Source organism: Leptonotus elevatus, chromosome 10 (genome assembly GCF_054856555.1).
Source record: "Leptonotus elevatus isolate MCC_2025b chromosome 10, RoL_Lele_1.0, whole genome shotgun sequence".
In the NCBI taxonomy this organism is placed as follows: Eukaryota; Metazoa; Chordata; class Actinopteri; order Syngnathiformes; family Syngnathidae; genus Leptonotus; species Leptonotus elevatus.
Window position 1 is genome coordinate 7,235,603 of NC_141248.1, and position 23,021 is coordinate 7,258,623.

The window sequence follows — 23,021 nt, forward strand, 5'->3', positions numbered from 1 at the left end:
TGAGCCTGACCCTTGGTACTTAGCGGTGGGACTCCAAGCCACCAAGGTGGGAAGATTTTTCTGCAGCTGCACTTCTCCATCTCCTCTCAAAGTGGTACCACTTTCTTGCGGGGCTTGCCTCTTTGGTGTTAAATGTAAATCCTCAGCCCAGTGCAACCGTTTTAGTGTTGGAAGCAGCTCATTTAAGCTACATGCCAAATAAGGACATACTTATTCACCCTCACTAAAAGGGGGATGTGGGTCCATTACTTTACAATATGAGAGATGGATAATAAAGCACTGTATATTGCCATAACTGTGCAAAGCAGTAATGTGACTGAGTGGATCAGCATTTAGCTGTTATGCTGCACACAAATGGAATAAGATGCTAAATCAGCCCCAAGTGTATACATCCAGGTTTAAAACTATGCCCCCAAACCTATGATTAAGGTCTTTTAAAACATTTATGCAATAGAATTGTCCAAAATGTTCTTGCACTGTATGTTCTTTCTACTAAATTTGGTAAGCTACTTTTTATTTATTTTCTTTGCGTTTAAATTTCTTACTTTTTGTTTATTTGTAAATAGCTTTAAGTGTATTTTTAATTATGTAAAGGACATTGTTACCTTGCGACTTGCGTATTAAATGTGCTCTAAAAATACAGCAGCGCCTTGTCAGCCAGAGAAAGATTAATAATCACGAGACAAATATTTTCCATTCATTTTTGATTTATCTCATTAGGGTCAGGCGGGTTTGAAAGCCTAGTTGACTTTGGGTGAGATATTGAGAGAGAAAGATTGATTAAATAAATTAATTAAATCAATGAAAATCAAGTTTGTAGTTTAGTACGCTCAATGTATTACTGTTTTGAAAACGCGTGACATCCTTTTATTCTAAAGTTCATACAACGGTCACTGTAGTGAATGTAAAGCAAATCCATATTATTATTTCTTTAAGATTTTCATATGCCAAATAGTTAAACCACAGTATTTATTCATAGGCATTGTGTCCATGCCACGTGGACATAGTAACTTGTTAAGGGAGAATGAATCAAGGCACCGTTTTTTGTGCAGTTCAGAGTCTCTGAAGGACAAAGGCAGGTGCAGCGGGGTTTCCGAGTGGGCGGGGCGAAGGGGTGAAACGTAAAGAAGTTGGAACGTATGCGCTAATGTGATTGGCTAAGAGTTGTGCGGAGGCGGGCCCACATTTCTGGCATATAAAAACACACATCACTCGTCCTCCACAACAATCTGCCAGTTGTGCTCGCGACCGGAGGATCCTTCACATTAGTGAATTAGCTAGCGGTCGCCACCAGGTTGTTTTACGCGCAGTATATTGAGTCTGTGTACTCTTGCTTAATTAGTTTTTGTTACAAATGCCGGTCCGCCATTAAAGCTCAGTTAAGTCAGTTTAGCCAATGTGTGCCTCTGGGGGTCTGGCCGGCTCACCAATGCTTCTGCACCAGTTTATGAACGGAGCCCTGGAAGCCATGCATCCCACAGCGCTCCAGAAGGACACCACTTTTACTAAAATCTTCGTCGGCGGGCTGCCATACCACACCAACGACGCTTCGTTGCGAAAATACTTCGAGGCCTTTGGGGACATTGACGAGGCTGTGGTGATAACCGACAGGCAGACCGGCAAATCCCGAGGATACGGCTTTGTAAGTAGAACGAGATAAAAGTCACTCACTTCTCAGCGTGATGGAATACACACGCTGCGCTCATTTGCCTAACTGAGTGTAATACATTGAATTTGCCTTGCTAACACTGTAGAATGATTGCTTCTCTTGTCTGTCTGCTTTTCCACGTGTTGATTTTTTCTTTCTTTCCACGTGTTGATGTTTGTCCTTGTATGACTATCGAATAGATCCCTGTCGACTACATGCCCTGTTCATGTAATTGAATTGTCTTTCTATCTTAACGGGGATGAGTGCTCACACAAGTTAACTAAGAAGATTATATTTCCACATATGTCTGCCCCTTAACCCCAAAGACAGCCCCATTCACCCCTGAACAACCCTGGCTTATGGCTTAAGTGTGGGAGAGTCTGTCTGCTCTTGGTTCCTTTATATGGTTATTTTGGAGCAGCAGCAGTGGGAGAGTTTGACCTTGTACAGTGTGCCCTCCATTGTCATAGACGGAAGCGCCTGCATTGCTCACCGTTTAGATGATTTACACTGCAACTTGGCTGCTTTGGAAGAAATTGTTTTCATCCTGCGAATGTGTGAATACTCCGTAAAGATCTTATCTTTTGGAAGCTTTAGTAAGGAGCACCGGCCTAAGTTAACCCCCCACCACCAAATCACAAAATGCCAGATGCCAAAATGTCAAAATCATAATGGGGTTGTTAAAAAATCCTGGGAACAAAAAAAGTCCTGTTGCATTCTCTCAGGCCTGGCTAATAGGTGACTTATCCCGTCCGTCCCTGCCAGATAAAACCGGCCATTCTCCCTTTGACACAAAGCACAGAGGCCATGTGAGCAATGCAAATATTTACCAGAACTCTTGCAAGACCCATCAGCACTAGTTCTGTCAGGCCAAAGAAGGAATGGAAAAGTGTTATGTGTGTCTGTATGTTTACAGGCCGTATGGAAGACAATTGCTTGATGTTTACACATCAGCTTCTCAACCAGAGAAAACTGTCCTACGAGTCTTGTTGCTAACGGTTGAGCGCGGAGACCGGTGTTACCTGTCAAACAGGCTTGTTGGGATTTGCGTGCTGTCAGCCAAGCACGTGCTTAGTTGACCAACAGAAGACAACCTGCTCATTTTGGTTGGGGGTGGTGGGTGTAAACCAGCAGAAAGGGGGCGGGTGAGATGCCCCAAAGCTGAGCTCACCTTTTATCCAAACACACTTCAGAGGTGGATTAGTGGGACCCCCACAGCAAGACTCCACACAATGTAAACAAAGCCTCGTTCCTTCCTGTGTTCACAACACAGACGCCGGAATACGCTTTTTGACGCATTGCTGTTTTTAAAAATGCCCTCTAATACAATGACAGCCATGGCCCACATTCATTCATACACAGTTTGGTCGATTCAGTGGGCTGACTGAAGCTACGGAGCTGGCAGAGCTTGGAAATCAAAACAGAAGGGCTTGTCTAATACCTGGAGGGAGAAAGGAGGGGGCGGACTTAAGACAAGCTCCTTAATATTATGTCCCTAATTGGATAACCTCCTTAAATGTTATTCTGCATAAATCCATATTTCAGCAGGTGTGCCAATACTGCTGTGGGTGGCTTGAAAGAAAAAGCAAACTTTGTTTGTATTTTAAGTATAAGAATGGCAATAGGATTTTTTTTTAAATACGGTAATGCTTTTGGAGAGCATGACATGTAAGCTTCCAGATACCTATATGGGAGATCCTCAGTTTATATACACTGTTTACAAATAAATAAATAAGTTGGGTGAACTCACAATTTCAAGGCAACAAACTTTAATAACATTTTAAGCTGGGCAATTCAATTAAATATTTTAAATTTAAAAAAAACAACTCGGCAAATTGTTTTGGCGCTAGCAACTTTCTTGCTTTGTTGTGCGAACTAATATTATTGACACTAATGTCAATAATTTATACTGTATTGTAAAGTTGTTTTAACTTAAATGACTCTTTTTAGCACCCCCAAAAATACAAGTTGTGTTTTTTACAGCGTGCCATAGTTCAATACAGCTCGGGTCAAAACAAAAAACAAAAATAAACTCTTAATTTTTAATAATGAACGATGTTTAAGTGAGTTGAGGAATTTAATTGAGACAACAGTAGTGCATTGGTGCCAAGGAACCTGTATTGAAATTATTTGAGGAGCGTCATTTAGACAACAGTAGTGCTTTGTCGTCATCTTGTCTATAAACAATTACAAACCTTTTTAGGTCAGGCGTTCGGTACAACATGATTCTTTTTTTTTTGCGAGAGATCTAGCAGGGATATGGTCATAGCTAATGTCATGTTTGTTCTTCTAGCAAACCAGTTGAGGCTGAACCAACAGTGCCACTGCTGGTCACAGCCAAGCTGTGCACTCTCTTTTGCATCAATCGCTTCAAGACATAACTTAGACCAAATTCAAGTTTTAACAATGAATTATTATGATTCCCATCACAATGTCGCTCACCAGGTAACGATGACAGACCGAGGGTCGGCTGAAAGAGCCTGCAAGGATCCCAACCCCATTATTGACGGCAGAAAGGCCAACGTCAACCTGGCCTACCTTGGAGCCAAGCCCCGCAGCATACAAACAGGTGGAACATTGTATTATTATTTTTTATATATGTATTCACAAAATCAGTGTTCCTACCCTGATTAACTGGCCAGCTCCAGTTATGGCTGACTTGAAGGATCAAACTTTCTGTACATCCTGTTCTTAATAATAGAGGTTTTCATGAGGAAAAACGTCTTACAAACATCTGGTTGTATAAAATGTGTCATGTCCTAAGGGAAATGTTTTTGAATCCTTTCAAATCTAATGAGAATCAGCCACGTTTCTACTACAGTGTCAATCAACCCTTGCAGAAGATCGTTCAGATTGGCAAAAAAACAAACTGTGATATAGAGAGGCCGTATGAGAAAAATGCTTTAAACACATGTAAACTTGTTAAAACACACATGTGAGTTTTCCTTATTTGTATTTGTTATAATATGAGTAGAACTTTGTAAAGTATTCCTCAATTGTCACTCTCACATGAAACAAAACAAATGTAGAGATTGTATATCAAGTCTGCAAGCTTAATGCTAACATATAATGGAGAACACCATAGGCTAACTGTAAATGACCATTGACATGACGGCAGTTATAAACCTTAAAACAACTGCTACTTAAATGCATGCGCAGTACGAGCAGCGTCACGTCCAACAAAGACAATTAGACAGTGTTTTTAGAAACTCTAAAATGTTCAGCCAAACCACGTGGCTCAACATTACATGGATCTGTTCAAATGCCAGGTTTTTGTGATGCAACAAAATGATATTATGATAAATCACTCCAAACTTATTCCACCAATAATGTGACCTATAACCATCATGTACAACAGTTTTTATTTAAGAGAGGAAGTCCAAATAAACAACTGAAACAATGTAATTTCACAAGTGTGCACACCCTCTTTATATCCAAGTCAAAATGATCCAACCACGTTTCAACTCGGGTTAAATGGGAGTCAATATACAACTGCCACAATTAAAAGTGCCTCTTCGATTCAGTGTTTCTCAACCCTGGTCTTCAGGGAACACTATCCAGCCTGCTTTCCGTGTCTCCCTATTCCACACACAGGTGAGTCCAATGACAGCTCATCAGCGAGCACTGGAGAATACTCACCTGTGTGTGGAATAGGGAGACATGCAAAACAGGCTGGATAGTGTGCCCCAGGACCAGGGTTGAGAAATACTGCTTTGATTAACCCCAATAAAGTTGAGATGTTCTAGTAGGCTTTTTGTGATGTTCTTTTTTTCTTTTCTACCAAAGTAGAAAAGTTTAACCGTGGTTTCATCAGAACGTAACACATTTACTGAACAGCTAGTACTTGGCAGAAATTCCTGGTGTCCCTTCTGCCTTTTGGCAGCCTCCCTTACCTGTTTTGTTATTTTCATTAATTTTAGAGGAACATCTAATTGTTGGCAATGTCCCAGTTGTGTCAAAAATTTCTCCATTTGATGATGACTGTTATTACTGTGTTCCATATTATATTAAATGGCTTGGAAATTATTTTGTACCCTTCTCCTAGCTGAATGAGATCAGCAGATTGCCTGTGCTTGAAGGTTTGACTGCAAAAATATTAGGACAAGCCTATTAGAGCGTCTGAACTTTATTTGCGGTTATCAGAGACACTTGAAACGGTAGCAGGTGTTTGCTGACTCCCATTTATAAGTTTGAATGCGATTGGTTAATTGTGGACGTGGCCACATCCAACTTGTAAGAGGGTGTGCACACTTTCACAACCATCTTGGTTGTGTATTTTTTACTTCCCCTCTCAATTTTTTCCCCACTTGATTTAGTTGTAGTTTGAAATGATTCATCTTGGTGTTATTTTATTTATATCCCCAAAACCTGGCATTTGAACAAGGGTGTGCAGACTTTTTATATCTGTTGTAAATTCTCTCTGCATAGACGAGGACCATCTCTGCTTTCTCTTGTCTTAATTCTGCTGCATTTATACATGAAGAAGAGCTCAGTACTGCACTAGACTGTAAGCGTGCAACTCTGAATGAAAACAAACTTCATATATATTGTAAAAAAAAAAATAATAATAATAAAAATGCTCACTTTCAAATTTGTAATAGCTGAACCACAATATGGTGGGGGGTTCACTGTATCGCACGTTGTTTGCCCAAAGATTGGAACAGGCCCTTCCTCTGTCTCACTCTGCTCTCTGTGTATTGTTCTCTGGTCCTCCTCTGTAAATGCAAATGTATGTGTTTTGTATGTGTGTGTGTCTTGACAGTCGGCCTCGTATCTTGCAGGCATATCCATCGGAGTGCAGCCCATTCACCCAGCGTTCATCCAGAGGCAGTATGGGTAAGTGAAAGGGAGTGGGCGCTTGTTGTGCGCGCGCTCTTGTGTTGGACGCTTTGTGCAATGCCACTAGGCCACTATTTCTTGAACAAACAGGGCCTCTGGAAAGTACATGTCAGTTTCTGGGCCTGCTTGCAAATCCAGAGGGAGACCATTAGCATATTTGAGTTTTCTAGGCCAGAGAGATTGCTCACATATCTGTGGTAATAGAAGGGCATTCCAGAGGTGAATCTGTGACTCACTTGTTAAGTTTTGTCAGGAGGTTATTGACTCGTCTACCCTCCTTGAGTGGGCTCGGCATCCTTGAAGCGGCTGTGTCGAAGGAACAGCGTCTCAGACATGGTCTGTTGAGCGGTTAATGAGCGTTTCACTATATTAATGACTCCCCACCCGCAACTCTCCCGTATCACTACCTCGAGCTGCAAGTAATTCTGAACTGTCAATTTTTAAACTCAGAGTACTCAGTGTATTCATAATGTTGCCTTTTGTGGCTTCACCTTTTAACCCCTGTATTTCTTATAATAGCATTCAGTTTCAGATGGGAATCCAGCATTGAATGAAAAAAAAAAGTTATTGTTTATCTATCAGGGTGGATTTGCCATCGGCAATGCATTACAAAGACAAAAACAAGTGCATCCAAATTGTCTGAATTAACTTTTTTCCTTTTAAATTGGATAGAGGTATCCCAACATGATAACTTTATATGGCTGTAAATCAGCACAGGTTTATAAGTCAAGTAAGTAAATAAATAAATAATTTCATTCTTGACTTAAATAAAGATAAAGACCATTCAAAAATCCCATGTTTTTGAGCCGATACTGATCAGGTGAAAATCGGCTCCGATTACTGATCACATGATCAGATCGGGACAACTCTGTAATTAACAAAGTGTGAGTCTATTCCAATCACGTCATGACGTCTAACACTTAAGAACAACTATGCAATCACATTATAAACTGTCTTTGGTCGTATATTCTGTACGTAAATTGTTGATTTGTATTTGATGGCAATTTTAATGGACTGGTTTAAAACGGAAAGCAACAAGGGCATTTTTCACAATACGAAAGTGATGCTCTTTCACATTGAACAGACCAACCAGTACTTGCCAGCGTTTAAGAGTGCATCTTCCTGGAAATCCCAGGTTTTTCCACACTCCGTAGGGACAATGATAATATAACATGCACCCCCCACCCCCCTCCCAAAGCAGTCTTCATCTGGCAATGATGGTGTCCCATTAAATCAACCCACTCTGGGTATTAATGATCCATTGGGAATATGTCCCATCTTGTTCCGAGACGCACGGAGGACCCTGGAAAGTCCCATGTCCGTGCTTCTGTTACCGTGGTGATCACAGATTGCACGTCAAAGCCCCAGAGGGTTTGAAAATGTGTGGGTTTGAGGTATGGCTCTGGCAGGTGCCGGCTCATATTACAGCCTTTTAATCACCCCCTGGCCACCACCCCAGAGACTCGCAGGCCTCCACCAAGCACCTGTCCTCCTGCCCCAGAGTCCCGTCGATGGTGAGTGACAGACGCAGGCCTCCCTAAGACACACAGCCTACAAGTGGCTTTTCTTCTCCCCCCCCTTGACGACATATGGTGTGCTGACATACTCTGAAGTGGGATTGGAAGCAAAACTGAAGTATCGTATACAGTGAGTCTTATAGCTGTGGTCAGCAGATGCTTTGGAAGGGTCAGAAGAGGAGAGGCCAGTGTTGTTGTTTTGATTGGGCCGACCCCGCCCCCAACCACATTCACTCCATAGTCATCTTTTCATCTATGTAAGCCTCTTCCTTTTGCCTTGTGTATGTGTATGTGTTTTTTTCCCTTCATTTAAATCGGTCTCTTCCCTGGCTGCCACTAGCAGTGTGAAAGCTGACACTTCTGTGAGGCAGTGGGCAAGGGGGGGGGGGGGGGGGGGTAGTTAAAGGGAGGCTGAGGCTTGCTTTTATCTGGAGCTGTTGTTTTTTTAATGAGGCAGCGTGCATCCTAGGAAACACACCACTACAGGTGTGAAACGTCGCACGCCAGCGTTCATCCTCGGGTGGAAAGAGAAGGATACAAGGTGGCTTGTTTCCATGTTAACACCAAAAATGATGCCGCTGTTGTGTCGTTGCAGTGTTTGGAATTTACTGCGACCAGCAGTCGCATTACTTAATTGCGCAAGGCTCGAAATAATTGCTTTTTTTTTTTGCGAATCAATGACTTTGTTTGAGGAGCAACTTTCTAACTTTGTGGAATATGACAATGTAATGAATGAACAATTAGGGCTGTGCAATGATTTGGATAAATTTGAGTAATCATTATTTTAAAAAACGAATAATTGAAAATGAACTAAGCTTCCCTCAAATTCAGGCTACCCGCAGTTGACACTTTTTAGGCCCATCAGTGGTTCTTCTTCTTCTACATTCTTTTGATGGTCATCTCGCTGTTTGAGTTTCAGTTTTGCAATTCACCGTGTTAAAATGAGGTACAAAATTCAAATTTTGACCCGCAAAGTAAACTCAGATGCCAAACTGTTTGACATCACAATAAAAAAAGCAACCACAACAGGTATTTGTAATATTATACAAGCATTCATTTCAAATATGCATCTTAGGCCAGGCTAGCCTTACAGCGTCATTGTGTCAAAATCACACTAGCTCGCCGTCAGCGCAAAACCAGCTGACCTGGGATTTTCTGGCCAGTGTCCACGTTCGCCTGTCAGCGATCACTGCTCACGGTCCACACCAGACCTCTCAGCGTCCTCTCACTGCTTATCTCTTTAGATAGAAGTTAAAATTAAAGCTAACACCTCCGCATTGTATCAATAAAAGGATCCCTTTAGTCTTGCCTTATCCGCTGCATTCCATTTCAAGTCCACATGATCCCTTTAGATTTCCATGTGGGATTACATCAGCGGCCGACGACCGAGGCCTGAGACGAGGCATGTTCTGTACACATGACGGCCGTGCGCGGGCTCGACACGAACGTATACTTGTGGAGAGAGGCTGTGCATGAGGCTGAATACTTCTTTGCCAGTTGTTTGCTCACTGTTGGAGTCCAGTTTTCATCCGTCCCATAATCATTCATCAGATTACATCCTGGCACGTCTCATTTAGCGCCTGCTTAAGGATGAAGTGTGTGTTTCCAGTAGGCATGGGCTGATATGGTAAGTTTGAGGGAAAATATTGCGTCGATGATGAAAATTACTTCAAATGTTTGGGTAATTAAAAATATATAATTTTTTTCCAATTGTACACAATCTATTTTATTTTTTAAAGAAAATGTAAAATACTTGGTACATTACAAAACATGTACCATGTTAAATTTTAAGCTAATAAATGTTAACTTTTTTCTGTTTTATTTCTTCCTAGTAAGTCATAGTGACACATCACTAATGAGCTATTTTTGGAACAGACCCTTGGGCTACTCATGTTGTCCTTGGGGCTAACTAGTACACGCTGGCACCGCGTTTGTTTGGGGTTTTTTTAAGGACAATGCAAATTTATCAGAAGGCATCCATGTATCTGTAACTGTGCCGTCTCACTCCGGTAAACCGTCAAACCTGTAATCGGCCCATGCCTAGTTTAAAAGTGACTTTTAAAGTGGGCATAGTATGGAACACTGACTTTGACATACTTGTATACAAATAGGTATGTGGAGTGCATACAATGCAGTCTGACTTTTTGATATTTTTTCTTGACAATAATCTTCCTCCTGTCCAACTTCTGCCACGGTTGCTGTCCGCTGCCAGCTGATGATTCGAGGACGTGTCCCCCAAATGTAGGACTAGTCGTGAGGAAGGGTTTGACAGCAAATGTCCCACCCCCACATCTCCTCTCTTCGCAAGGTGCCAGTGATGGCTTGAGAGTGCCGTGCGGTGTGCTGTGATGGATTGGAGTGCCTTTTTATCTTTTGCCGTTTTGTGTGCCAGTGATATGAAGTGAAGAGGTTGCACTGATTGCGGTGTGACTCTTTCCCTATTATGGCATGGTTTGGGGTTTGCAGTGGTTACTGGTGTGTGGGAGGCTGGTGTGTGTGTGTGTGTTTGTGTGCGTGCGTGTCGGGGAGCGTGATGACATCCCTATCCTTGCATGCTTCCATCTTTTGCTGTGTTGACTCCATGGCAGCCTTTCAGTACTGATGATTGAAGACGAAAGCTGAAATGCTTTTTATCAGCACTGAGAGGCCGCTCGGTTAATGATGTTTGTTGTGATGTTCTAGTCTTTGTCCATAAATGTTTTGCCACTCAAAACTAGAAGGTCAAGTTTTCAAAGCGGAAGGGGTCTCGACTCCCAAGCTATTTTTACATCTTTGTTTTTTTTCATATAAGGGGAACTTCTATCTGCTATTGCTCTCTGTGCTACCTTTTAAACACTAGATAGTTCCTCAACATAGAACAGAGCAAATGCTCTTGGTTCGAGTGACAAAAAAAAGCACCACAACCAAGCAGTGCGGTTTTGCTCTGTTCAGTTTGTGTTATCTTGCCTTCCATTGTTGGCATTTTTCATTAACAAAAAAAAAAAGCGTATTTGCACTTTGATGTTTCTGTTCTTACGAAGTACAATGCAAAAGTCTTAGCCCATCACTAGCTTTGCTACAATGACCTTTTTCATTCAGATTCCATTCATAACATCCACCTACTTGTCATCTGTGATAGCCAGGAAGTAGCCGGCTAACAAACAGGGTGGACAAAAATAAATATTGCACAGGTGTCAAATTCAAGGCCCGGGGCCCAGATCCGGCCCACCGCATCGTTTTATGTGGCCCGCGATGGCAAATCATGTGCGTCGACTTCATGTTTCTTGCTAAAATACCAAAATTGCTACAGGTAATTCTCTTGACTTAATAACATTAAGAGTGCAATAATTTTTGTTTCCAATTCCCATTTAACACAAATATAAAAATGATTTTTTTGAGGCGGGGGGGGGGGGGGAGTTACTGACCTCTGTTGTATATGAGGGTACTATACATTTATATGGGTTCACACAAGTGGTACAATGGATCACAAAAGTCTTGATTCGTATCGGATTACGGATTTGAGCCACGGATGGGATCGTTTTTCGGATCAGCAACAAATAAAAAAGATAAATGGTACTTAGTCTTCATTTATTTTGTAAAACACTTTTTCACATTAAAATCAAAAAATCAATTCTAAATGTCTAATATAGCTGTTTAGGATTTAAGAACACAACTTTAAGTGCATTATGAGGCATAAACATTCTCATTGTTAAACCTCCATGTGTAAAATAACAAGGTACTAAGGGCTTAAACTTGAGTCCAATCTAACAATCTAAACGGGTATGATTGACATTTTGAGTTGAATGTTTTTCTTTAATGGGCAAAAGCGTTTTTTATCAAATAAATGAAGACTGAGTTCTATTTATTTATTTTTTAATAATGAAAAGACTTCAAATTGTAATTTAAGGCACATTCCCTTCCTTTAAACATTGAGAGTGAATTACAAAGTAGCCTTGGTCCAGAATATTAAAAAAAAAGAATTCAACTAAGCCAGTTACCAGTTGTCAAACTCATTTACAGCTACCAGCCAGGCTGTTAGTTAATGCTAACAGCTAGCTGCATGCTAGCCAGTAGCTATTTACGTCGGAGACGTCTCATATGACGGCATAATTGATTAGCGGTTTCTTAGCGTCCTAAATTAGCGATTGAATATGAGTTCGGGACAGCGTTTTGTTGATGTTGGTCGCAACTTTAATGTCAATCAAAACTACGAACATCTAAAAGGGAAGCTAAGCTAGCCATAATGCCACAACGTGGGCCACTTTCAAAGTAAATGTCCACTAACGCTATTTGCATTGCCAGCAATGTAAACAAACCTGATTTTGAAGTTAGCGGTGTGTTACGTTGAGTATGTTTTGGCTTTCTTGACATATCTGTATGGTGTCCACTGTGAATGCGCACTTTGTTGTTGACCCCCCCACCCCCTCCCCAAACCAACCAACCAATCCGCGGATCAACGCTGATCCGTTGCACCACTAGTTCACACTCATAATGGCCCTCCCCGAGAAACCACAATTATGTGGCCTGCCACAAAAATGAGTTTGACACCCTTGGAAATGCCACTTAGTTATACTGTACATGGTCATTTTAGCATTGCTAACACAAGACATTTGCACTGTGCTGCATGTCAACCAATTTCCAGCTTGGAACCGGAAGGTGAGAGCTGCAGTCTTGCTGTAGACAAAAAACAAAAGGGCAATTAGTTGTTTGATGCTAGTCTGCATCCTGACTACTGTTGAGGTGCCCTTGCGCAAGGCACTAAACAAACAGCTCTCAGCTCAGCGGCATGGTCACCATTTGCACGCTCTGTCGCATTGACGTGCCTGCATGTGTGTGATCTGTTTCTCTGTCTGATGTGCAACAAAAATATAGAACGGAGTGTAAAGTGAATTTCCCCTCGCGGGATTGAAATCAGCACAAACAAGTTATTGTGGTATAAAGGGCATGGGCTGATTAGCAGTTTGATGGTTTACCGTGGTTCGAAATAACCGCTAATGGTGGCTGTCACCAGGAATGAGCTCATCTTTTCTCTTTTGAGGAGATGTCTAAGCAGGGTACAATATGATTGGCTGCCTGCAGACTTGAGTAAATGAGCCACATCTTTTAAGTTAATTGCCTCTAATTAAAGTTTTTTTTCGATGTCACCTCCTTCTCGCCTTTTTACTCTGATTCATGTCCGTTGTCCTTAAAAAAGGGGGGAGGGGGGGGGTACTAGTTAGCCCTAAGCACAACATGAGTAGTGCACGGCTCTGTTTAAAAAAAAAAAATAATAATAATAATACTCAAGTGATCGGACACCGTAACTTACCTAAGAAGAATTTTTCAAATGGAAGAATGTTGACATTTGTTTTATTTAAACTAAACATGGTACATGTTTCTGCTGTACTAAATATTGTATCTCTTTGAAATAAAATGTATTTTGTTCAGTGGGGAAAATATGCTGTTATTTGCCATATATATATATATATATATATATATATATATATATATATATATATAAAAATCATTTCAGAGCTGTAATTTTAATACTGTGATACAGCAATATTTTTGCTCATGGTTATCCAACTGTCAAAATTAGGGATGTTCAATACTACTTTTTCCAGACTGATAACAGTAAGAGCACTTAACTCTTGATTAGTCACTGATATGGATACCAAGTACTGATACACCAGTATCTATGATGATGATATTTATTATACTAACCCCCCCCCAAAAGACCAGGAATTTTAAAGAAAGACCTACATATATCCCAATAGCAGCATTTTTCCCTTACAATTGCATGAAATTAAGTTTTCATTTCCATTTCCTAATCGCAAGTACCGATTCCCTGAAATAAGGCCAGGTATCGGCCCAATACAGATACCTTGGTATCGGTACTCGCCCATCCCTAGTCAAAAGCTAATATCGGCCCATGCCTATTATAATCAAAACCCCAAAAAATGGGTATGTGGACATGGTCCTAGAGACTTTGTGACCCCCACATCACACAGCTTGAATCACCTGTCTAAGAGCTACAGCACCTGACAGCAGCATTGATAAGCCCCCAGCAGCATGTGTGTGCGTGCGAAAAGCAGCAGCTGTTAAAACACTCTGCTGGTGCCTGAACTTGAAAACCTGCCAGTAACGGCTGACTCTATCATTCACCCGCCCCTCCCCGAACACGTTTGGTAGGTTTTTGCTAACTGAAAGTAGAAAGTCATCTCCATGTCCTCCTAACCGCCTCTGGCGCTCTCGTCTGCTAGCCACAGTTTGTTTTACGCTCTGGAAGCAAATGTAAACAATACAAGCCAGACCGTCTTTGTCTAACATTGGTCTCTTTGGCTGTGCGCAGGTTGGCCCCGCCGTACGTCTACCCGCAAGCCTACGTGCAGCCCAGCCTGGTGCTGCCCACCCAGCTGTCGTCCTCGGTGAGCAGCAGCCCTTACCTGGACTACAGCGCCGCCTACACGCAGTACGCCCAGGCTAACTTTGAGCAGCAGTACCCCTACGCCGCCTCCCCGGCCAGCTTCCTGGGTTACAGCTACGCCACCAGCCCCGCCGCCAGCGTGGGGCCGGCCCCCGCCGCCACGGCGCCGTCCACCGTGCACGCCGCCCTGCCTTCGGCCGCCGGGCCGGCCGCCGCCGCCGCCGCCTTCCTGCACTACGCGCCGCAGCAGCAAATCCAGCCTGACCGCATGCAGTGAGCTGGGGATGGGTGGGGTGGGGGGGGGGAGGTGGACCGAGGATGGCAAAATGCCCTTTGGGGGGGGGCTACCTTGTTTTCAGGGCGTTTCAGGAAAAGGAGGGGGACTATTGCACTAGACGCTATAAATCAGGATGTCCTCTTTGGTCATGGGGGGGCTAAGGGTGGGGTGGGGGGGTGGGTCTTGATGGGCAGGCTGAGAAGCTTTAATGTGTAAGATCGCTTCCAAGGGCTTCTAGAAGCTGACTCTTTATTATTATTATCATTATTATTATTGTTATTCTTTGTATTGTCGTCGTCATCATCATTATTATTATTATTCTATTGATGTCATTGTTTAGTTGTTATCATTATCATGCCTCTTGGCTCAGTCAATGGTATGACACGTCAGTGGTACATATTGTTTTGAGAGCATTCTGTGACACGTTACACGCTCCAAAGTATCTCAGCTGGATGTGAGGGTGACTGATGCCTTCGGACAGTGCCGGGGTGGGGGGCAGGTGTCCGGGGTGGGGCGGGTGACGACAGCCTCCCCCGATCACTGTCCTCGTGCTAGCCACGATGAGCTAAAGCACTGCACCGCCATGAACAAACTGCCAGCACTCAGCTCTGCTCCAACCCGGAGGACACGATGTTTGACCTCTCAAGGTGGAAAAAAAAAAAGGAAAAGTCTCAATTTGCAAGACTCTGAGCTACATTGTGTTCTGCCTGGACGATATCAGGAAAACATTTTATTCTTTTTATTGAAGAGGCCTTAATAAATAAAAAGTTCGCCTTTTTTTTTTCCCTGATTCACATGAGCTCCTTTTGCCTGAAAATTGCAGACTTTGTAACTGCTCTGTTTTCAGCAGTCAGTCATTAACCTGACCCACTCGTATCTTCGTTATTTTAGGTGGATGTAGATGATTACATGCAGTATGTGGCCGTTTGGGACCAAGCGTGCTGTGTACCTGTCACGGATTTCAGCCGACAACCGGCGCTTTGCTCATTTTTCCTCCTTTCTATCTCACTGTCACCAATTGTCCAAGCACTGCATTCAAGATATTTTCAGTCCTCAAGTACATTTACAATATTTATACGTAGGTATTTATAAGAGGTACTAAGTTAAATAGTGATTTTTTTTGCTTCTTCTTTTTGTACTATGACTGTAGTTGTAGCACTGATGCCAATTAACCTGCAGAAGCATACCTGCACAACCATGGATATTTGTTTTGTCACCATGTTCAGTGCATTTAAGTGCTGCTACAGATGAGGCCTATTTGTAGATGACTCTGGTTGCATCAGCAAATACATTTTATAGTCCTTTTAAGAAAAGCCATACAACAAATTGAGAATAAAGAATTTGTACTTAGTTATGCCTCTGAACTTTTTGTTGCGCAGTAGTAGTATATTTGATTATCTTTTAAAGGGGGGGAAGTCAAGTCAAACATTTTATATACATTATGTTCTATGTGCCCTCACTATTCTATTATTCTGATTAATATTTGCATTTGTGGAACATGAATTAAGCAGCAAAATCCACCTGTTTTTATCCATCTCGGAGCGGCCATGTTGCTACTTGCTGTTGACTGAAATTGACATCACAGTTGCTCAGGTAACGACCAATGACAGTGCACCTGTTTTCTGAGTTTGTAATAATTGGTTATTACTTGAGCAACAGCCGACAGCATGTAGCAAAATGGCCGCCCCCTGTGATGGCTAAAAACAGGTGGATTTTGCGGCTTAATTTATATCAGAATACTGTGTTTAGACTAGTGAAGCCACATAGAACATAAACATATTTTTGACTTGACTTCTTTAAGATACATACAACGTTTTTATTTCACAAACAAAAAAACACTGAAGGTTGCTACTGAAAAGGTTGCTTTGTGTGTGTCATTGTTGGTACATTACTGCGTCAGTAATACGGGGTCACAGAGTTCACCTAAGTGTGCTTGTTATCCAGAGGAGTGTGTGCGTCACTGGATCCTTTGCATGTGGGGGTGTGTGGGGGGGAGGGTGGGGGGTGCACGAGGCCCCAGACTTGGACTTATCAGTCCTCAACACCACCACCTGCCAGGGTGCTGCATGTTCTTTCCACCAGCGCTACGTTCTCTGACATTTGCCCAAAGGGGGAAAAAAAGATCAACTCCATCAACTTGTTGTCATCCTTTCATATTTCATTCTATTCATTATAATAGTTTTAATCTTGTGCACAGCTCTCAGTATGATGTGCAGTTGTACATCTCTAAAAACACACAAAAAAAACAACAATAATAATAACCTCAATACCCCTCTTGAAACTGGACTTTTTATATTAAGGCCATGGGTGTGTCTATTCCATTTTTGGAGGTGCAAAATCATTCCTTTGATCAGCCAAGCAATTTCAAAAACGTTAGAGGTCTCAAGACTTTATTTAGAGTATCTCCTTTTGTTACTCAGCTAAAGAAGTGTGAAAGCCACACAGCACTTGGTAGAAGGGTTATTATAATTAATACAATTAACAAACAAAAACAAAAAATGCTTTAAAAAAAAATCTAACTGAAATTAACTATAGTATAGTTATTGTGAAAATAATATCATACATGAGGTTTCATTGATTTCTGGTCAGAGTCCTGTTACGTCTCCTCTCGTCCCGCCATTGACAAAATGACGGCAAACTAACATTGTGTATATATGAAATACATAACATATATAACATGCGGTATATCCAGTCGCAACAGTTTTAAAAATATATATATTTTAAATACATTTCCCTGAAAGCTTCTTGGGCGGTGGCCCTCCTTAGTATTAACATGGTGTGGGAAACATGGTTGGATCCAGGCACCTCTTCTTGACTGAGCCACGAGCTAAGTGGGAGTGAGCAGTATTCCAGTCACATGGAATAGTTTGAGTGAGTACTGTGCCTTACTGGACCTTACTTAACATGGATGTGTGGCAAATTGCGTAACTTATGCCACTCATTAAGTACACATCGTCTTTAGCGGGCCTAATTTACACCGCATTTAACCATAAGACACTGTTTATGTTGTTAGCTAGACGTTAGCATGCGTTTTTGCTAGCTATACGAGGTGGTGGTCACTGTCCTGTTTGAAATACAATGAGAGAAACATGCTTTTGGCACACACGTGTTCATATTAAATCCAAGCTACTACTGGCTAGCTAACTGACTGGCTCCCCGTCATTTAAACTCTTATTCTGAGCGTGAATTTGCAGATGTGTGTGTATGTTTTTAGATGTACCTAATGAATTGTCTGGGAAGGACAATTCCCTTTAAAGGATTTCTTATATCAGCGATATAATTCACAATAATGTCAACACAGTATGTTTGTGCTGTAAACTGGTTGTTCCTGTTGTGGGCCAACTACGACACCCCACCCCCACATTTTTTTTTCTTGTCTTTTTGTCACTGTTTATCTTTCACTATCTCACCACCCTGTTCCACGGCTGTGCTCTCACTCACCCATTGATTTACTCAACTCTGGCAGTCATTTGTGTTTTTCTTTCCTTGACATTTCTGTCACTCGTTTCCACTTTGGTGAGCGCGCTGCTGTTTCTCCTCACGCTTCATTGCTTATTCTCTCCACTCTCATCTCCTTTCCTTTTTCTCTTTCTCTTCTCCCGTCCCTTGCCTGGCGAAGACGGAGCAGCGAGGAGCCCAAACTGAGTTGACAGTGTGTCAGCTTGATAAAAAACAAGCTTGTGCAGGCCCCTGTAATGCTGAGTCACCATGAGGCCGATCTGTTTCAGTCCCTCTATGTGTGTCTCTACTTCACATGTTCGTGTAAATAGGTTTGAGTCACATCTCACTCTCCGCACGCTTCTCGCTCGCTTGTGCAACTCTGACGTATTGGGATTCCTCAGAAGTGTCATAAAAATGCCCCCACCTTATCAGATCTCTGTTCAGCTTCAATCCCAACTATGCAAATAAGCACTTTGTTTGTGTTTGTTTTTTAAAACAAGATCAGAACATGAGTTTGCATTGATGTAAAATTGAACTATATACAGTTGATATAAAAAGTCTCGACAGTCAATATAAAAAGTCTACACACCTGTGTTAAAATGTCAGGTTTTTGTGATGTAAAAAAAGAATACACCAAGATAAATCCTTTCAAAACGCTTTTCGCCATAAACGTGACCTACAACCTGCCACTGATTTACCCCAAATAAATTTCAGATGTTGCAGCAGGTGGACCATGACAAGTTCGTCCAAATACGTGTGAAAAGAAACACCAAAAGCATGAGGGAAAATGTGTTATCGTCCATTGAAACTGAGGCTGAACTTTTCAGTCATCATTCCAAATGGTATGTTTGGTGCAAACTAAAAACTGCTCATCACCAAAAGAACGCCATACCTACCCAGATAAGGTGGAGAGAATTCTCAAGAGTTCTTTTAGGCTAGAGGCTAATATCAGCCAATGTTAGCATAAAACCTTATGGCTCCTGCAAGAAAAGAAAAAGAAGGGGAAAGCCTACTAGAACATCTGTACTTTAATTGGGGTTAATCAGAAGCACCTTAAATGATGGCAAATGTGTGCTGACTCCTATTTAACATGAGTTTGAACGTGATTGGTTAATTGAAGACCGTCATAAAAGGGTGCCCACACTTTTGCAACACATTAATTTTTACTTCCCCTCTCAAAAAGATTTTTAAAATAATAATAATAATAAATTGATTTATGCAGGTTACATTAAAAGTGGAGAAGGCTTTGAAATTAATCTCGGTCTCATTTTTTATATCACAAAAAGCTGGCATTTGAAGAGGGGTGTGTAGACTTTTTATGCCCGATGTACATGACGTACATTGAAGTTGCTTCTAACTTTTTTATTCTGTCATGAAGCTAAACGAGGTCAATAAAGTACACAGTATAGAAATGCTGTAGCTCTCGATATGATGGTTGAAATGTCTTCTTCGTCTTTGTTCGGCAGTTGATAATATACATTACTGCCACCTACAGGACTGGAGTGGGACAGGTTTGACTGCAACTTGAGAATCCATACATGTTTGGCAAATAAGCAAAAATTTGAGTTTGAATTGATGTCGCCTCTGATTGATTGGTGATCGGTCTAGGGTGTCCTCTCAAAATATGTAATTTTACAGTTACAAACACCCCTGATGAGATTGGACTTTTAATAAAATGGATGGATGGAGAGTACTCCTCCCTTATTAACATCATGGGGTAAATATATATATATATATATATATATATACACACATATATATATATATATATATATATATATATATATATATATATATATATATATATATATATATATATATATATATATATATATATATATATATATATACATATATATATATGACTCCAGGACCACATGTTAGATCCATCTGATCCTGGAAAGTGTCACGTCCGAGACGTTCAGAGCCTCTCACTTCAACATTCACTAGCACTCTTAACCCGTTGAGATAACACAGGCTGTCTGGAGAGAGTCAGATCTGAATCAGAGTGAAAGACGGCTAATCGGTTCAATCCAAGGTACGGTACAATGTGTCCAAGACAAGAAAGAATGAAAGTGTGAATCTGTCAATCGCTCATTCCCCTAAAAAATTTTTTTAATATATATATATATATATATTTTTTTTTTTAATTAAGTGTTTTTGAAAAGCATTGGGAAAAATTCATAGGGGCCGGCTGCACACCAGCCTCACAGTTCAGACACACACAAAAAAGGTTTCATGTTAAGAATCAGGTGCATCCATCTAAAATGCCAAATGATGAGACAGAAGACATCTCCCCAAAAAGAAAGAAAGCTGCAACCAAGAGGCAATATCAGCAATCCTGCTGAAAATACAAGTTTATTGCTACAGGTGATTCTCACTCACCAAGCCCACTCTACATAATAGGTGGCGACTGACTTGCAAATGAGGCAATGAAGCTTTCAAAACTGCCATAAAGCCACTGAACAGCTTACTTCCATTTCCAACATCCTATTTCTGCTAATTGCGATTTTCTGCAATGATGGAGACCCAAACAAAATGACGCAGTAGATTTGACAGAGAAGACTTTCTAGAAGACATCGGAGTAAAGAGGGACTAAATATGTTCTTCATGTGGATTTTTTTGTTTGTTTCTGTGTTATGTTCCTATACCAGCAACAGGCATCTTTTATCTGATCTTAAGACCTTAATTAAGTCTTGCAATTTGATCTGATATCGGATTTCAACCATAGGAACCTTTTGGGAAAGATCTACAAACTCCACATATTGGGTTAGAACAGTGGTTCTTAACTTTGTTGTATGTACCGAACCCCACCAGTTTCCTATGGGGAAACCTGAACGGTAATCGCGAGCATAGTCAACCCACTCCCATCCCGACACCCTCAGCAAACTCCCACCTCCACCCCCGCATCTCCGGAGGGCAAGAAAGATGAGGCGCCGCGGACGCTTCCTCGTCTCATATTCATTTCACATCATGCCAGCCTGCCAGCATGCAAACAGAGAAATTATTTTAAAGCCCGCAAGAAGCTTTGTTCTGTGTCATTCTGCATATAAGCAGCAAACGCTGTGTGCAATGCAAACGGATGATAATTGTTTTTTTGTTTTTTTTTAATCCAAGTTGTAAACAAATAACTTGAAATTCACTTCAATATTTCATTATGATGTAGGGTTTATGATTACAGAGCAAACGATCAAGGATATTCTTACAAAAAGACAAATTTTCTGAGCATATGCTTTTCAGTCACACCCAAAGTTTAAGACCACTAAAAATAGCTTTTGGACCATTTTGACTTAGTTTACATAATTTGTGTGGATATACATTTTTTATGACATCAGAAAGATATGTTTAATTAACCGAGACAATACACTCCATACATAGTGATATCTCTGTCATAGTACTTAAGACTGCTTGGCGCCACAGACTGCTGGAAAGTACAAAGAAGAAATAGAAAAAGCTAGGCTAACGGTTAGCTTACAGTATCTGTAACTACACTGCAGTTGTTGTTTTTGTCGTGAATGACTTGGAAGGGCCGTTATATGTTATTTGTAAACTGAAACTAAGTTGCCATTACTATGGTTGGCTACTTCCGTACTTCCAGCGGAAGTTTATTTATTTTTCTTTGTCTGCTTTAAAAGAAAAAGAAAAAGAAGAAGTCCAAGTCATGGACTTGGTTTTGTTTTCCACAAGAATTTTACCTTTGACTACAATGCGATTTGGGATTGTGGTTAAGGTAGGGCATTTTAAACTAAAAACAAAAAAAACCTTACATTTAGTTGTTAAGTGAACATTCCATCATCGGCTTGTGACGTCGGAGGCAGAGCGCGCTCCGCTCACGTTAATTTCTGAATGCAGCCTATCATCAGCAGCTTGGTAGGAATTATTTTCAATTTGTATTTTCAATGTTAAATTGATTAAGTGTAGAAAGTGTTTACAAGGGTGGGAACCCTGACAATCTCTACTTCGCGGACTTTGCCTATTCCAGCTTTTTTGTTGTTGTTGTTGTGTAACCCCCGCGATAAACAAGTGAACACTGTTTTATGGAAAGCGCACTACTGTAACCTACATGAGTGGAATACCAAGCAATTAAAAAAATAATAATTTTTTTATCAGACTGGAAGCGCTTATTATCTTCAACACTTGTTTGCTCAATATGTTGGTGTGTATGTCGTATGTAGAGCCAGAAGTAGGGTGGGGGGTATGAAGGCGAGTTGTTGGTTTGGTGCCATATTTCCTTATCTCAGGCTAGCATGCTTGTAGAAATGAGCGGGGCCTCCACCTCGACCTGTGACTCAGCCAGCATTGTTGGGGGGCAGAAAGCAGAAGGAAGAGAGGAAAGGAAAGAGGGCAGGTGGGAGGGGGGGGTGGCTTTTGGAGGCAATAACAACAGCAGCTGAGAAACAGAAAGACAAGTGAGGTGCTCCATGACTCTTGACAGCTGAGCTTCCGCTTTCGGAGACATTCACGACCACAAACCGTCAGCGCCACAAACACAAAATCGATCCCACGTGGATCATACCAATTGTCTCACTATTTTCTTTCTGCCAGTTTTGGAAGAACTAAACATATGCTCCGAATGTTTATGCGCTGCCTTTGGTGCATGGTCTCATCTTTATACACCATGAAGAGTTTGCCTGTGGTGAGCATACCACAGGGGACAATGGGCAACAGGTGCGTAAAAAGAGGATGTTAAAAGCACACTTTATTCCCCTATTTGACTTGTGAACTTTGTGATCACTGCTGGCAAGAGAGAACAGCTGTAAAAATGTCCCCTTTTTTTTCTCTCCGTCAAAAAGTGCTCTCCATGTGACCTACTGAGACACTGGTATCTACAGGACCCGGCACATGACCTGTCTATCACTCATGTAGTTACTTAATGAACGGTTGGGGGTGGAGAACAGGCTGTTATAGTGACAA

At 41.3% G+C, this 23,021-nt stretch overlaps 1 protein-coding gene across 1 annotated transcript; it reads left to right on the top strand.

The window, feature by feature from the left end:
* The first annotated feature begins 1,217 nt into the window (after positions 1-1,217).
* On the top strand, positions 1,218-14,667 carry LOC147166886 (RNA-binding protein 38-like). Its single transcript, XM_086087764.1, has 4 exons — positions 1,218-1,642; positions 4,094-4,217; positions 6,430-6,484; positions 14,315-14,667. Exons 1-4 carry the CDS (start codon positions 1,397-1,399, stop codon positions 14,664-14,666), a joined length of 777 nt encoding a protein of 258 aa, XP_085943890.1. The 5' UTR covers positions 1,218-1,396; the 3' UTR covers position 14,667.
* Positions 14,668-23,021: the final 8,354 nt, after the last annotated feature.